General features: G+C 36.8%; 1 protein-coding gene across 2 annotated transcripts in view; it reads left to right on the plus strand.

Annotated features, from left to right (window-relative positions):
- The window catches only part of LOC127646289 (arf-GAP with GTPase, ANK repeat and PH domain-containing protein 1), a 279,234-nt gene that overhangs the window by 189,957 nt on the left and 71,662 nt on the right, over positions 1–17,615 (plus strand). For both annotated transcript variants that reach the window (XM_052129815.1, XM_052129814.1), the window contains 3 exons: positions 2,921–3,025; positions 8,088–8,253; positions 16,288–16,449. In XM_052129815.1, the coding sequence (XP_051985775.1) occupies positions 2,921–3,025; positions 8,088–8,253; positions 16,288–16,449 (433 nt within the window). The remainder of the gene's footprint in view (positions 1–2,920; positions 3,026–8,087; positions 8,254–16,287; positions 16,450–17,615) is intronic.

Genomic DNA, 17,615 nt, shown 5'->3' on the forward strand with positions numbered 1-17,615 from the left:
CTTATTGGCCAATTTATTTTGCTACACTAACTATGCATGATTAAATTGTTTGTAGTATTTTGTTATTCTAATTCAGCAGTTTAGCAACCCTATCAAAACAGACCTACATTCCATTTTTGGAACGCGACCCACTAGTTGAAGACCACTGCTAGCCACTGTATTTTAAAGATGGAATTGGGGCAAATTCACTTAACAGATGCACATGGCATTTCTGCAAAAAAAACTGCATCAAATTCACTAACCATCCACAATGTAGTAGGTGCAATCAGCACTGAATTAGTGATACGTCTTGAGTATTTACAGTAAATTAATTCATTGTCAGTCTTTTCTGTGCAAACCCATTCTTTCTATGTAAATTAGCCTCATTATAGATTGTGCTTTATTCACAAAACTCTGTGATATTTGCCTCTCACCATTACCACTCGAGGAGTGCAGGTATTAAACTGAATTTTATTTAAATTAGATTTTAAGGTACATTTTCTATCGATCATGGCAGCGGTAATTTATCAAATAGTGATCGAAAAAATACCAGATGCGTGGTATTGTCAAATGCACTTTCGACATGTTAAATAGATGAGTCATGTGTCTGGATCAGAGTAGTATATGAGATCGGGGTGGTCTGCTGCATTACGCTGTGCAAAACGCTTCAGGACAGATTCCGGTGCGCGTTTGTGCCGTTGCCTGATCTGCATAATTCCTTTATTGAACCGGGTGCTAAACCAGTGCAGACAGCGTGTGGAAATAAACAGGGCTTGTACTGGGTGCAATTCATACTTAGGAAATTCCCCTATGTTTTATTAATGCGTTAAAGTTCAGGGTTTTAGTTTTGGAAACTAAAGTAAACTAGATTTGTTGGGTAGGCATCATTTCCACAACTCTGTCCTTCACAGTCAGTCCTCTCTCTACTTAATATATATATTTTTTTCTGCTGGCCGTGTTTAGATACAAATTACCACATAATTAGACCAGTTTAATAGTGTGTGACAGTGAGGGATCATGGCATTTTTTTAGAAAACAAATCAGACTGTGGAGTGACGGAAAGAAAAAAACAAGAGAATGATGCAGAGAGTGACAAACTCGCTGGCCCTGTGTTGCACGCTCCATGGCAGACAGGGCAAGAAATCTATTATTATCCCTCCTGTCTACACGTTAATGTTTAACAAGTCCAGTGAAGTGACACGCCGCCGCAGCAGCGTAATTGCTAATCAGTGGACAGTTTTATTCCCTTCTTGCCTAATGAATTTAGCTGAAATGAGGTGTGGGCGGCTGGCCCTTAAACGGCCAGTCAGCCGCCACTGATGTGCGTAGGAGAGGAAGGTTAGTGCTCGTGTCATTGTGCTAATGCACTTGCTAACACTCCAGAGGGGAATTTGCTCATGTAGCTAACAGTGTTTTTTTTCTGTGCTCAAAGTGTGCAAATAAAAAATGTCTGTCCACTTGAGTCTAATATGACAGTGTGTTTCGCTTGTCAAGGGAAAAATGGGTAGACTTTGCCGAAAGGAAGTTGAGAGATTATGATATGAAGCACAGACAATTCTAGTTCTCTCTTGCATTTTAAAGCAATACAATTATTTAGAAACTGCTTTTTCAAGAAGTAGTGTTACGAACACTACTTCGTGAAAAAGCAGTTTCTAAATAATAACACAGGATACTGTCTGTGTCTGTGTTGTTTTTTTTAATTTATATAAACATGCTAGACAGATGTCTTTGACCACTGCAATGCTTCTTTGCTTTTCAGCAACTTTTAGAAGCACATCTCCTTACTTTGCATGTCCACGATTAATCAATTTATCGAGTAATCATTCGGCTTTAAATATTCTAGACTAGTAAAAACACTACTCGAATATTGCAATTAGATTTTTCTAAGGGCCTTTACTTGCCACGGGCATCAATGAAACTGCTTCTCTCAACTAAATCTTGCTGTTACAGCTCAATGCATTGGTTGGTGCTGTGGTTACATTGTTGTTAAAATAAAAGTCTACCCCAAAATAAAATTATTTCATTCTTTAAAGTGATCGAATCTGGTCTGGCCTGGTCTGATGAATCCCTATTACTGCTGAGTTATACAGATGTAGGCCTACTGCAGCCTCAGCTTTCTGTTCTTGGCTGACAGAAGTGGAATCCGACATGGTCTTCTGCTATTGTAGTCCATCCACCTCAAGGTTCGAAATGTTGTGCATTCTGAGATGCTCACTCACAGTTGTACAGAGGGGTTAACTAAGTTACCGTAGCCTTTCTGTCAGCTCGAACCAGTCTGGCCATTCTCAGTATATGATCAGCAGTTACATAAATACTAAAACCAGCCTGTCTGGCACCAACAATCATGCCACGGTCGAAATAACTGAGGTCACATGTTTCCCATTCTGATGGTTGATTTTTGAAATTAACTTTAGCTCCTCTCCAGAATCTGCATGATTTTATGCATTGCACTGCTGCTACTCATTGTCTGTTATTAGATAATAGCATAAATAAGTATGTGTACAGGTGTACCTTATGAAGTGATTGGTAAGTGTATGTTTCTATGTTTGAGTGCAAATGTTTTTTTGTTTTTTTGTGTGGTCATTTTTGAATCTAGGTGTTGTTGTTAATGCTTAGTGTTTTTGAATTTTAAATAAGAAAACAAGTTCAAAGTTTGAAGGTTAAACTGCTTAATTTCAAATAATCGATTTCTCGTTTTCTTATGTGTTAGAGTACTCAACTACACAATTACTCAAATTGCCTATCCCTACTTAATACACCTGTGTTCTATTTAATTTAGTTGTGATGCGTCTAGCTGTTTATGAACATAAGAATGCATCCTGTGTGAACGACCCCATAGCCACAAAAAATATTGTTCAAGATAAAAGATTAATAAATAATTCTGCATCAATTTAACTTATCAAAGTTAAGCTGTGTATTTTTGTGTGTCTACGTATTTTAGGGCATGTTACTGAAAAGAAGTGGCAAATCGCTCAACAAAGAGTGGAAGAAAAAATATGTCACGCTTTGTGACAATGGAGTCCTCACCTATCATCCCAGTCTGCATGTAAGTACCAACACACACACGTTTTCAAATCAGTCATACACGCCACACACAGCCAGTACATGTTTATTATATTTGCTTTTCCCCTTGTCCTGCCAGTACTATCAGGGGTTAAAGGTGTGATTCATCTCTGTGAAACCCATCACTGTAATATCCCATGTTTTTTTTTCCACACCTCAGTAAGCATGGTGTCTCTGACGACACACAATAGTCCTTAATTACTAACTCATTTGCACACGGCTGATGTTGTTGATGTGTAATATTACAGCATAATGGCTTATCATAATCACCAGCTATGACAACCTGTTTGCACACACACCAATGTAAATGGCCATTCTTTATTGGTTGTTCTCTGGCTTTTTATTCAGAACTTTATTTTACTTTATTCAGAGTAATTCTACAAACACTGCAAAGAAACATGCAAAGAACAACCATCATGTTCTTTTTGTGGTCTGAATGACCCCAGTGCCATTTGTATAGCTTAAAAATGTACGTAACATTCAGTGTAACATGTCAGGTTGATGCTTCATGACTTTTCATACAGTAATCTTATGAGAACTTCCTTTACAGCACCCTCACATTTTTTTTTTTAACTAAAATTACTAAGCCTTTATAAAACATGAAATAATGCAATGAATTATCACACAAGATTCTGTGACTGGTGTACACAATGTAGTGATACACTCCTACCAGTTCACTTTTATTTCTTTCATTGCATTTTTTTTCCATTGTGTTTTTTTCTGGGGTCATATTGAACCATAACAGTAACATGTTCCTTGTATGAATACCAGTCACATTTCTGAAATGTATATGCTCTATAAAGGGAGACAGCTTTAATAATATCTGTCTTTTGGATTTTTATTAGGTTCTAGGAACTAATTAAAATAATTTAAAGGGTAAATAAGAGGTTAGTTTCAAGATTACTTTTATACACCTACACCATTTAGGTATCTCAGACCCCAAACTAGAAAAACCATTAAAGTTAACCTCAATGGGTTAAATAATTAGAATAATTAAATAAAAAACACAAAGTTTGACAAGAATTCAATGAACATAAACATTTTAAACTTTCACTCATTAATTCCCTAATTAACATCCTCATCGGGGTGAATTAGAGGAAGTTTGCGTCATCATGTAACGTCCCCCTCCTCCCTTTGGCTGTGAACGGGTTCCTTTCATCAGCGGGTGTCTGCTACATAGGCATCAATTAAAGTGTTTGTGGAGGCTAATAGGATGAAACTCAATCAGGACACTTAATTGCTCAACTATGTGAAAAAAATCACATTAATGTAGCTGATTAAGTGGATGGCAATAGATGCAACCTAATTAGCAAGGAAAAAAAATTCCAAACAGCTCATCCACGTTCACACCCCTTACTACCATCACACAACTTTATATAATCTTTTTTGGACACATACAGTTGCCCCAAAAGTATTTGGACAATTAAACCAAAATTACAATATATTAATTTCACACATTAGATAACAAAATATCAAACCAAGTGGCATTTGCTAACATATGATGCTAGACCTTTTCTCTAAACTAACTTCACTTTTCTGAGCCATTTTTGCTATTACTTTTAACCAACTGGTCACAAAGTGGTTAGTGGTGGATGTATGTTATCAGGTCTCTTAGCAGAGTAACGACAGGTGTAGTTAATAATTTTATGTATGGACATGTTCCGCTAAATTTGACTACCAGAGAGCATCTAGATACGTTTTAAATGATAATACAATTGAGACAACGTTCTTTTTGTGAATATTTTGCTTTAAAAGTGTTCTTTAAAAATAAACGCCACTTGGTTTGATATTTTGTTATCTAAAGCTTGGAGCACACTATATGATTTTTACTATCATTTCACAATTGTTACTTGTCAGACTGTATGATATGATCCCAGTGAGATCTTCGACATCAGTGAAAAGCCATGGAACACTGCAGTGTTTCCCCTATATGCATTCAGCAGCGGCGCACCACCATTACTAAATTATTAGTGCCGCTGCAGTCACATGGTTCATTAATATTCATAACGCTTGTTAGCCCCAGTCAGATACATGCTTTCTATACTGTGCACAGTTGAATGGAGCTGGTATGAAACTAAAGGGACCCCACCACATACACACACACACACACACACACACACACACACACACACACACACACACACACACACACACACACACACACACACAGAAACAAATACATGCACATACTCACAGTGACATCACCATTTAGCAGTCCAACAGTCGACTGTTCGCATTTGCACAATGGAGAAAATACCCGAAAATACCTACATACCTCTGTGAGCACAGTTTCTTAAACTTAGTATGGGTTGTGACCCATATTGGGTCAAACAGCCATGCAAGTTGTTTCAAGATGCATTTTAATAAATGTGAAATAATTTCCTGAGTAAGAGTAAATGAAATGGCTAAGAGCAAATTCTCTGTCTTCGGTCCATGTTTCCACACTGTTGCGCTGGCCAGGTGTTGTGCCGAAATTTGATTAGTTTGATAAGTGTTACTAGGTGGGTTTTCTACCAACAAGTTTTATGCACATTTTGAAATTGCGCACAAGTTTTTAAACTTTTTAAATTCGCTTAAAATTGAATGCACTAGGAGGAGTTTCACATTAGTTAAAATGCAGATTAAGGTGATGGAAATGGTTTATTCGCAAAACGATGATGTGTTTTTACCATTCGTGCAGGTGTTATGAGCAGGGGTGGAAAGAGTACTGATAAATCATACTCCAGTATAAGTACTGTTACTTCCCAAAATATTGTGTGTGAGTTGAGTAAAAGTAGCTGTCCTAAAAACTACTCAAGTAAGAGTAAAAGAGTAGCTCATTTAAAAGTACTCCTGAGTAGTGAGCATTGAGTACTGAGTTGCAAAACCAGTTATAATGAAAAATTATAATTAGTAAAAATTATAACAGTTAAAACCAAAAATTATAATGAACACTGTATGCCAAGTTTTAGAATACATCACTTATCTATTACAAACTACATCTGATTCCAAAAAATAAAAAGGAGACATGATAACAGAAATGAAAAGTTATCTTCAATACACTGATCACCATTTTAAATCATAATGTATGAAACAATGACATTCAAATCAGTTTTTGTGTAGGGTCTAAATTTCCATTAATGCTGACAGAGCATTATTTTTGTGCATAAAACATGTTCAAACAATACAAGGAATGCAAAAAAAATGCTAAATAAGCAGGATCACTTGGCACATCATGTCCTTGCACAATAGAGGAGGTAGGAGCAGGCATGGGAAAAGTTGTTTGTTACAGGGGCTACATCACGCTTAAAAAGGATTAATTCACCCAAAAATGAAAATTCTCTCTTCATTTACTCACCGTCATGCCATCCTGGATGTGTATGACATTCTTTCTTCTGCAGAACACAAATTAAGATTTTTAGAAGAATATTTCAGCTCTTTTGGTCCATACAATGAAAGTGAATCGGTGCTAAAATATTGAAGATCCACAAATCAGCATAAAAGTAGCCTAATCCATCGTGGTTTAATCCATATCTTCAGAAGAGATATGATAGATATGGTGAGAAACAGATCAATATTTAATTCCTGTTTTACAATTAATTATCCTCCCTTCTCAGTCAATCTCCACTTTAACTTTCTTCTTGTGTTTTTGGTGATTCACATTCTTCATACATATTGCCACCTACTGGGCAGAGAGAAGAATTTCTAGCAAAAAAGGATTTCAATATTGATCCGTTTCTCACTCACACCTGTCATATAAATTCTGAAGTCATGGATTAAACCACTGGAGTTGTTTGTATTACTTTTATGCTGCTTTTATGTACTTTTTGTATCTTCAAAATGTTGGCACCCCTTCACTTACATTGAATGGATTTACAGAGCTAATTCTTCTAAAAATCTTAAATTTTGTTCTGAAGAAAGAAAGTCATAGACAGATGGCATGAGGGTGAGCAAATAAGAAAATTGTCATTTTTGTGTGAATTATTTCTTTAAGTAGCACATGGGGGGCCACTTTTCCTCCTTTTGGGATACAATGTTCAACATTCATTTAGTTCTTGTATCTTTTAAGCCCAGAAATAGTTGTGATCTCATTCTAATGTATGACGCACAATTTTCTGAAGTTTGTGACTGATGGAATATTCTGCGTTAGTATTGCTCCGTATTACACTTTATTGCAAAAAGATTAATCTCTCAGAAGCATCTAATTTTAAACACACATCTGTCCCTGAAGTGCTCTGCCATGTCCAGATGATCTTTTCATCAACTGTTAATATTTGAGCTCTCCAGCTCCCTTAAAAAAATCCCTCAAGTGGTTTACTCGTCCTTTATTTAAAATCAAGAGGTACATATGGACAAGTCCCCAGAGTATACATCCTGAATGAGACACAATAACATGCATTCTTCAATAGAACAGATACATGGAGTCTTTTGCCTTAATGAGCAGGGGCCAGGCTTTCAGAGGGAGAGCATGCCACCCAAAACTGCCATACATCAGCTGAGTGCCAATCAAATAACACAAAGATCTGACACCCTGTGAATGTGTGCTGTGCTGAGCAATTTAGAGAAAAAGCATAACATGTCCATACCTCACTCTAGAGGCCAACAAAAGGGCACTTCAAAGCCAAGAGCTCTCAATGCGTTTTAACAAGCCACAGGAGAGCCCTTCAGGAGTGACGGGCCAGCAGCTTGCAGCTGGTAATTGCATCCCTATTAGCATTGAGTAACTTTCATCATAAACGCAAGCAAAGCCACGCGCAAATCCAGACAAGCAGTTGGAATCCAAACACATTCTGTGATGGCATGCTGGGATCTGTGTAAGACTAGAGAGAGAGAGGCTTGGATGAAGATTTTCCATGTGCACTAGAAACCATTGGCTGATTAAATAAACAAAAATATTCTGAGGATACTGGGTTTCATGAATGCCAAATATTTTTAAATTCATATTTTTGCCTCCAGAGCATAAGCTATATTAACTGTGTGCTGACAAATAAAACATTTGTCTGCACTTTTCATCCAAGGTTTTCCATGCTGTTGTAGTAACTCTTTTGCAATGTTATACTATGAAGGATTACATGCAGAATGTTCATGGGAAGGAGATCGACCTGCTTCGGACTACAGTGAAGGTTCCAGGGAAGAGGCCCCCAAAGGCCATCTCCACATGTGCAGCCCCCAGCCCCAAAACCAATGGGCTGGCCAAGGACATGAGCAATCTGCAGCTTGGACAGACACCTGGTAACATGATCAGTTTTTATTTTGCATTTAAACTAAGGCTGTCAATCGCTAATTTGATTTCAATCAGATTAATTATGATATGCTGATATTAATGAAATTAATCACAATCACATCAATATTTGTTGAAAAATCCCCCAAATAACGACAATTAAAAATATACATGTACTAGTCAAAATCATTATAAATATAATATACTGTACTGTGCAAACGTTTTTGGCCTGTTGAAAAAAACTAATTTGTATGGCGAGGATGTTTTCCGCAGTAAAGCCATGAATATTTTTTATTTATCAATTAACTTTATACAAAGTGCATTAAACCTAAAAAGCTAAATCAATATTTGGTGTGACCTCCCTATGTCTTTAAAACAGCACAAATTCTACAAGTTACACTTGCATACAGTTTTTCAGAAAGGTTGTTCCAAGTATCTCGGAGAATTCTCCACAGTTCTTCGATCTATTTAGGCTGCCTCAATTGCTTCTGTCTCTTTATTTAACACATGTAATGGCTCTGTGGGTGCTAGGATTGCAGCGGTATACTGGTTTCACGGTATACCACGGTTTGAAAATAGACGGTTATCATACCATTTACATTTGCTTATCTACGGTATTGAGAAAAAAATGCAACCAGATGGAGAATCTCACATGCGCGTGCGCATCTCCTTTCATCCTTGTCTGCCTGTCAGACTCGTCAACTTGCGACACACACACACACACACACACACACACACACACACACACACACACACACACACACACACACGTGCAGTGGAGAAAATGTCAGATAGAATCGAGGTGGTCTGATATGAGTGTGTGTGTGTTGTGTGAGTTAAAGCAGTGTTTCTCAACTGGTCTATTCGGACTGGGTCGCGGACAGCAGGGAAAAAACAATGCCATGGTTCTCCCATTGAAGATATTTCGGCGGCCGCCCAAGTGATAGACTATTTAGGACTACCGAGACTCGTCTCCACAAGCGTTTAACATGCTCAGGGTTGCCATATAAGAGAGGCAACACCCCCAGTTTGAGATTTATACTTGCACAAATTGGAAATATTCCGCCTAATGTTATACTTATTTTGTGCAATCTGGCAACCATGCACTCGAGTGCAGTATTTCTATCTCACTTTCTCCTTTGAACAAATTGGCGATCTGTAGTGCAATATTCTGCTCAATGAAAAGTGTTATACGGCGACTCTGTCCATTCTTGAGGCTGCTTGTGATGTTTGGTGCTACTTTGCAGGTAAACCTTCTCAGTGATTAAATTAAATATAAAAGTAGATCTCGGCATCATTGACACACGAAGGGGTAATCATTTACATGCAAGCAAAAGCAAGCCAGAGACGAATATGTATATGTATTTTTTATTTGTGCAATTTAGAAATGTGTCCCTTCGCACCTGTATGTTAATCTAACAGCCGGTGTTATTCTGTTGTGTGCTGAAACCATCGAGGAGACCCGCATCATGACTCTTTTAGCATGTAAACGGGTAATGTTCTAGAAAAAAAACAAAAGTAAACTCTCATGCTTTGCGACAAACATGAAAAGTTATATAAATTTCTTTATTTTTTTTATTAAAACAAACCCCTGATGTAGAGATTGTTAAATTGAATAATAAATTAACATGGAAGTAGAGATGGCAAAATAAATGTATAATCTCAGCCTTTATTCATTTTTTTAATGCCTGATAGAAAAGTATCTATCCTTTGTAGAGCAATATAATACTTTAGGCAATTGCAAAATAGTCTCACTAGTCACAGATACACTTCAGAAAATTGAGTACACCACTATTTCTGGGCTTAAAAGATACAAAAACCAAATCAATGCAGAACATTGTATCTCAAAAGTAATGCAATGTGGCCCCCTATGCACTACTTACAGCCCGATGTGGCCCCTTTACCAAAATAGTTAAAAATATTAATAATTACACACATCACCTTTACAAATTTGTTTCAGGATTTTACATGAGTAAAAGTAACTTATATTTTGACAAAATGTTATAGTTTCATATTAAATAATCTAAAGGTATAATCTATTAGACCTCATTTTATATCAACAGTGGCCGTTTTCGTTAAAGTTTCAAGATGTGTTTCAGCTAGTATTTATTTTTCATAAATACATTAATTTATTATTTATTATTATTACTATTATTTAAGACTAGCACACTGACCTAACCATGGTAATGAGGAGCCTTTCCTCCTTTGTAATATGTGTATAAATATGTAATATTACATAACAAACGGGATAATAATGGGCTCATAGAAGTAAACATGCTCTTCAATTTTTAAAAACTGTAGATTTTGTTGTTGACATCAACAAAAATAATGACGCTTGAGGCATGTCCTTGTACTGGAAAACCATTAACAAAACTATGCAACATAAAAGGAAATGCGACCCAGGATACATTAAATACAGGTTATATTTAATCTATGGCAGGTCGACACTTGATTTCCAATGTAAAATCTGTCCTGAAGCAAAACCAGTTGAGAACCACTGAGTTAAAGGGACCGACAAGAGCAGTCTGGCCTCGTTGTCGCACACCTACAGTGTATGTTAACTGTTAATAATCATAGGATATTACTTTAAAAGCTCACACAGCTGATGTTATTTTTCATTTAGTAGTTCATTTAACATGCTATGATAACATGAAAACTAACATGCTTTAGTTATATAACATGTTATAGTTACATGATATTTTTTATCATGTTTATAATTCTGTTTATTATAATTCTGTTAGCTTTCTTATTTTTTCTATTTATTTATTTTCAAAAGGGAGACTTTTTTTTTTTTTACATATCAATAAAATAAATGGTTTCAATTATAATAAAGTGTTTGCTCATATAAATCATAAATATAATCATTCAAAGACATTACTTTGATTTAGAAGTTAATATATTTTTGTTTATTTCCATATAATTGATCATAAGACAATCACTGGCCTACAGTCCACAGCAATGCATTTTGTAATTGATTTGACAAACCTGTTTGAGGTGGACTGGGGCTGTTTTCACTGGATGTGTTTGTGCGTTTCGTCTGTACACATGCATAAGACAGATGCATTTGGAGCATTTCACTTTTGTTGCGTTTCACTATTTTTAAGCATCTCTAGCCATAAACACTGTGTTTTTAGGAGGCAGTGTCGAGTTATATGTAGTTTGAAATGTAAAAAACGCATCTTGAGACCCCTACACTATGCTCTGTTCAGCACTTTTTAAACAGCCGGTGGCTTGTTGTCTGGACAGCTGGAATGGTGCTGACTGGCCCATGATGACTGCGACTCGCAAAAATTTTAAAGTGGTCTTTCAAGCTTGAATTGCTCCATTGTGTGTATATATACAGTGTATACTGTATGTAACCTAACCCTATATATATGCAAATGTGCGTCTTCCAACAAAATCATTGTATAATCTTAATGTCAATCTAATGGGCAGCAGAATTGAGCAGTCTTCTCCTCTCTAGATTTAAACAGTTACGGTATTGTTTAGATATTATTACACATACTCATAAGATCAACAATCCTTAAACCCCCAAAGGAGTGTTAAACACTCTTCTCATGCATCCACACACTGCACCAGGAGGTCCAAACTAATAGCATGAATATCCAGTGACCCATAATACATGTACTTATTATTGTCATGAATATTAATGCAATCAGCGCTCGTTCTCCAGTCAGCCAAGTCCTAAATGAGGGAAGGAGGGAGGGAGCGATACAGGAGAAAAAAAGATAATTCACTCTGTGGTAAAGCCGTGAAAGCTTTTGTAAGACTGTAGGGCTTGATCACCAGCATGATCATTCACACCTCTTGATCATGACATAATAAAAAGTTTTGGTTTAACTTCACCTTTAACATCTCTTTTTGTGAGAGCTATGATTATGCACAGGATACATTATAGCAAATTTTCAAACACTGCTGTTTTTGCACTGTGTGGACCCCTCTCTGCCCTCATACATTGAGTGTTTATTTTCCTCCAGATGGCTGTCGATGTAAAAATGTAGTTTATCAGGCCTCTCCTGTAGTGTGATCAGTGTTTGCCATTTACCCAAAGGTGCTGCCATCTTATTTATTCGCTACAGTGGAGATTAAATTGACTTGTGACATTTTCATTCAGTCGAGTTTGCAGCAGGCCAGTGGAGGCCTGTGGGTACACCTTTATGCAACAAAATATTAAAAATCAGACTGAGACATATTTGCCAAACACTGCTTTTTTTCACAACATCAAGCATTTTGTGTTCAGCGACTGTAGCTATGGCAAATAACAATTGGAATCATCATATTAGCATTATTTACATTTTGTTTGCTGCTATTAAACAAACTGTTAAATTGTCGTAGTAGGATTGATGTGCTCATAAGTCCAGCAGCCTTATGGTTGATTGTATTTGAATCTGTATGTGCATGTCATATCACATTCTTTCTGCCTGGCTCAGTTATGTAATCTTATTAGTGCGATTAGATATGCCTATGATGTCCACTTCAGTTGCAACGTGAGTCAGACGAGTCTGGCCCGCAGTTTAATGAAGATTCGTAGTAGTGATAATAAACCTTCATTTAATCTGATGTCACTATTTATGTTGTTGACAATTGCAAATTAGAAAAGTTTGGTGCATGTGACATTAATTCTAGTTACGGTTATAATAGTTTTTTATTTCTTTGGTGTAAGGTTTAGTATATGAAATTATTCCCCCTACTTCCATCCATCTTTATATGTAAAACAGTACAACTGATACCTTTTATGATCAAGTTACAACTGTAATGCCTTTTTTTTTTTTTTTTTTTTTTAAATAGTATGAGAGGTCCCAAATTCAGTAGGTATGCCCAGTTACCAATTAATTTTTTCAATTATAAATATTTAGACAAATGTCAACTTTTGGCCCTGTAACGAGTCATTGTGAAGTAGAAATGTGAGGTGCTGAGCGTATACTGTAACTTGTGTCTATCAATGAACATGAAAAAAATATAGACATTATTTTGAATTTGAGTGGAAAAGTGTTTTAGAAAGTAACTTACTGTAATTGAGAAAGTAATCACATGACTAATTACTTTACATTTTAGTAATTGGTAAAGTAATATAATTATAATTTTAGAGAAGTAATTAGTAAGTTGTAGTGGATTACAATTTTTTTTAAGTAATTTACCCAACACTGACAATTTTGAGCCTGTTTTTAATTTTAATGTAATTTTGATATTTTATTATTGGGGTTAAAGTAAAAAAATGTCTAAGTGGTGTAACAGTCTGGAGACAAAAAATAGTAAAAAAAAAAACTGTTCACATTAAAATCTAAAATTCATGAAAAAAAGAAATATTGGCACAAGTAGTTTAGAATAATCTTTTATTATTATTATTACATAAAATAAGCAGCAAATTTTTTTTGTTTTCAAACGTTAGTAATATTTTTTACACTAGATCAAAGTAATTTTTAAATTCATTAAATTGTTTGTTTTTTTTGTAGAAAATGCTATAAATGTTTTTCAAAAATGTATGAAACCAACACAGACACAAAAATTGCATTTCTTTTAATGGGATATTTCACCCAAAAATAAAAATTCTCATTGTTTACTCACCCTCATTTATCCCAGATGTAGGCCTATAACTTTCTTTCGTCAGCACAACACAAGCAAATAGTTAAAAGTCTGATCACCAATCTAAATGAATGGTGATCAGACCTTTTATAGCTCCAAAAATCACAAAGTAAACAAAAGTAATCCATATAGGACTTCCATTTTTATTTTTATCTTTTTCTCAACCACAACTATCATATCGCTTCTGAAGATATACAGTGAGGAAAATAAGTATTTGAACACCCTGCTATTTTGCAAGTTCTCCCACTTAGAAATCATGGAGGGGTCTGAAATTGTCATCGTAGGTGCATGTCCACTGTGAGAGACATAATCTAAAAAAAAAAATCCAGAAATCACAATGTATGATTTTTTAACTATTTATTTGTATGATACAGCTGCAAATAAGTATTTGAACACCTGTCTATCAGCTAGAATTCTGACCCTCAAAGACCTGTTAGTCTGCCTTTAAAATGTCCACCTCCACTCCATTTATTATCCTAAATTAGATGCACCTGTTTGAGGTCGTTAGCTGCATAAAGACACCTGTCCACCCCATACAATCATTAAGAATCCAACTACTAACATGGCCAAGACCAAAGAGCTGTCCAAAGACACTAGAGACAAAATTGTACACCTCCACAAGGCTGGAAAGGGCTACGGGGAAATTGCCAAGCAGCTTGGTGAAAAAAGGTCCACTGTTGGAGCAATCATTAGAAAATGGAAGAAGCTAAACATGACTGTCAATCTCCCTCGGACTGGGGCTCCATGCAAGATCTCACCTCGTGGGGTCTCAATGATCCTAAGAAAGGTGAGAAATCAGCCCAGAACTACACGGGAGGATCTGGTCAATGACCTGAAAAGAGCTGGGACCACCGTTTCCAAGGTTAATGTTGGTAATACACTAAGACGTCATGGTTTGAAATCATGCATGGCACGGAAGGTTCCCCTGCTTAAACCAGCACATGTCAAGGCCCGTCTTAAGTTTGCCAATGACCATTTGGATGATCCAGAGGAGTCATGGGAGAAAGTCATGTGGTCAGATGAGACTAAAATAGAACTTTTTGGTCATAATTCCACTAACCGTGTTTGGAGGAAGAAGAATGATGAGTACCATCCCAAGAACACCATCCCTACTGTGAAGCATGGGGGTGGTAGCATCATGCTTTGGGGGTGTTTTTCTGCACATGGGACAGGGCTGACTGCACTGTATTAAGGAGAGGATGACCGGGGCCATGTATTGCGAGATTTTGGGGAACAACCTCCTTCCCTCAGTTAGAGCATTGAAGATGGGTCGAGGGTGGGTCTTCCAACATGACAATGACCCGAAGCACACAGCCAGGATAACCAAGGAGTGGCTCTGTAAGAAGCATATCAATGTTCTGGCGTGGCCTAGCCAGTCTCCAGACCTAAACCCAATAGAGAATCTTTGGAGAGAGCTCAAACTCCGTGTTTCTCAGCGACAGCCCAGAAACCTGACTGATCTAGAGAAGATCTGTGTGGAGGAGTGGGCCAAAATCCCTCCTGCAGTGTGTGCAAACCTGGTGAAAAACTACAGGAAGCGTTTGACCTCTGTAATTGCAAACAAAGGCTACTGTACCAAATATTAACATTGATTTTCTCAGGTGTTCAAATACTTATTTGCAGCTGTATCATACAAATAAATAGTTAAAAAATCATACATTGTGATTTCTGGATTTGTTTTTTTAGATTATGTCTCTCACAGTGGACATGCACCTACGATGACAATTTCAGACCCCTCCATGATTTCTAAGTGGGAGAACTTGCAAAATAGCAGGGTGTTCAAATACTTATTTTCCTCACTGTATAGTATTTCACAAAAGTGAGTACACCCCTAAGTGACCAGCCTGTCAGTACACCAGCCTGTCAGTGCTCGGACCATACGCAGCACACTGCATCAATTTGGTCTGCATGGCTGTCATCCCAGAAGGAAGCCTCTTCTAAAGATGATGCACAAGAAAGCCCGCAAACAGTTTGCTGAAGACAAGCAGACTAAGGACATGGACACTTTGGGCCCAATTTGGACATTTTCACTTACGGGTGTACTCACTTTTGTTGCCAGCGGTTTAGACATTAGTGGCTGTGTGTTGAGTTATTTTGAGGGGACAGCAAATTTACACTGTTATACAAGCTGTACACTCACTACTTTATATTGTAGTAAAGTGTCATTTCTTCAGTGTTGTCACATTTCTTCATGTTGTCACATGAGATACTATAGATTTAACCATAGCTGAGATATTCTTCTAAAAATCTTAAGTTGTGTTCTGCTATAGACAGAAATTCATACACATTTGGGATGGCATGATGGTGAGTAAATATTGAGAGAACTTGAATTTTTGGGTGAATTATCCCTTTAAAGTTTTTATCTTTTTATCTAACAATATCTTTTTTATGATAGAACAGTGGAAAAAAAATACATGTCAGCTGCACACAGGTACATTAATTGTAATGCCTCTCTCTAGCAGGCTCTGTAAGCAGTAGTTCTTCTGCATCTCAGATGGCAAGTGGCATCAGTCTGGTGTCGTTTAACAGTCGGCCGGACGGGATGCATCAGCGCTCATACTCTGTGTCCAGCGCTGACCAGTGGAGTGATGCCACAGTCATCGCCAACTCAGGAATCAGCACAGGTAGGTATCGTACACATCAACTTCACATGCTAGGGTATACTTGGCTATAATTTGGGAACTAAATTGAGCCCCAAAAGCTAAATCTGTCAAAACCTCCTTTTAGGGACATTCAGGGGCATCCTCAGTTGAAAAAGCATTTAATAAATAAAGCAAATTCTGTATTTTAAAATTCAAAAAATTTGGTCTTTTAGGTTAGGGTTAGTCTATAGAAATTATAAAAAAGCTTTATACAAAAATAATGGAAGTCTAAAGTATGTCGCCATTTACTTTATATAGCTAAGTAAACATGTATGCATGTGTCTGTTTCTCTTTAAAAGGGTCAGTTGTAGTGCTAGTCAGACACAGCTTGAAAACAGTGATTTGTTATCTTATAGTTGTAAACCACACACATGCCCCACCTTTCATTGATCCTTGTGTCAAGCCCTAATGCTGCTTTAACTGTTTATCAAAGTAATGGCCACTCAGGAGTAACACATTACCAAAGGCTCATCTATCGATGACAAGACGATAGCAGATGAGAAATGTTTTGAGGATAACGTTTGTCAGACTGTCACTTTTCTGTTCTCATAAAGAATTACATTCTTATTTTTATAAAATCCATCATATCTACACTGCTGCAGTGGGAGAAGAGCCATTGCGTTTGCACTGACACACACACACACACACACACACACACACACTCTTCACTGTTAGACTGACAGCTGTCAGGCACTGTGTGTATGTCAAGTCAAGTCAAGTCAAGTGGTTTTTATTGTCGTTTCAACCATATACAGTTAGTACAGTACACAGCAAAACGAGACAACGTTCCTGCAGGACCATGGTGCTACATAAAAACAACAAAGGACCAACATAGGGCCACATGAGACTACACAACGAAATAAAATACCTATATAAACTACCTATATATACCTATATAAAGTGCACGTGCAAACATGTGCAAAAAGTACAGGACAGTACAACAAATTACTGACAATGAACAGGACAGTAGACAGTGCAGCGCCGACCAGTACTCAGTAGTGCAAAAAGATGACAGTTTCTAAAAATGTAAACATACCATACTATGAGATAATGTTCTATGCACATAGCAGTTATTGAGGTAGCAGACAGTTATAAAGTGACAGTAATTAAAGTGCAACTCAGGACACGTGCGTGTCAAACCAGTCTCT

This window comes from Xyrauchen texanus, chromosome 7 (genome assembly GCF_025860055.1).
Source record: "Xyrauchen texanus isolate HMW12.3.18 chromosome 7, RBS_HiC_50CHRs, whole genome shotgun sequence".
In the NCBI taxonomy this organism is placed as follows: Eukaryota; Metazoa; Chordata; class Actinopteri; order Cypriniformes; family Catostomidae; genus Xyrauchen; species Xyrauchen texanus.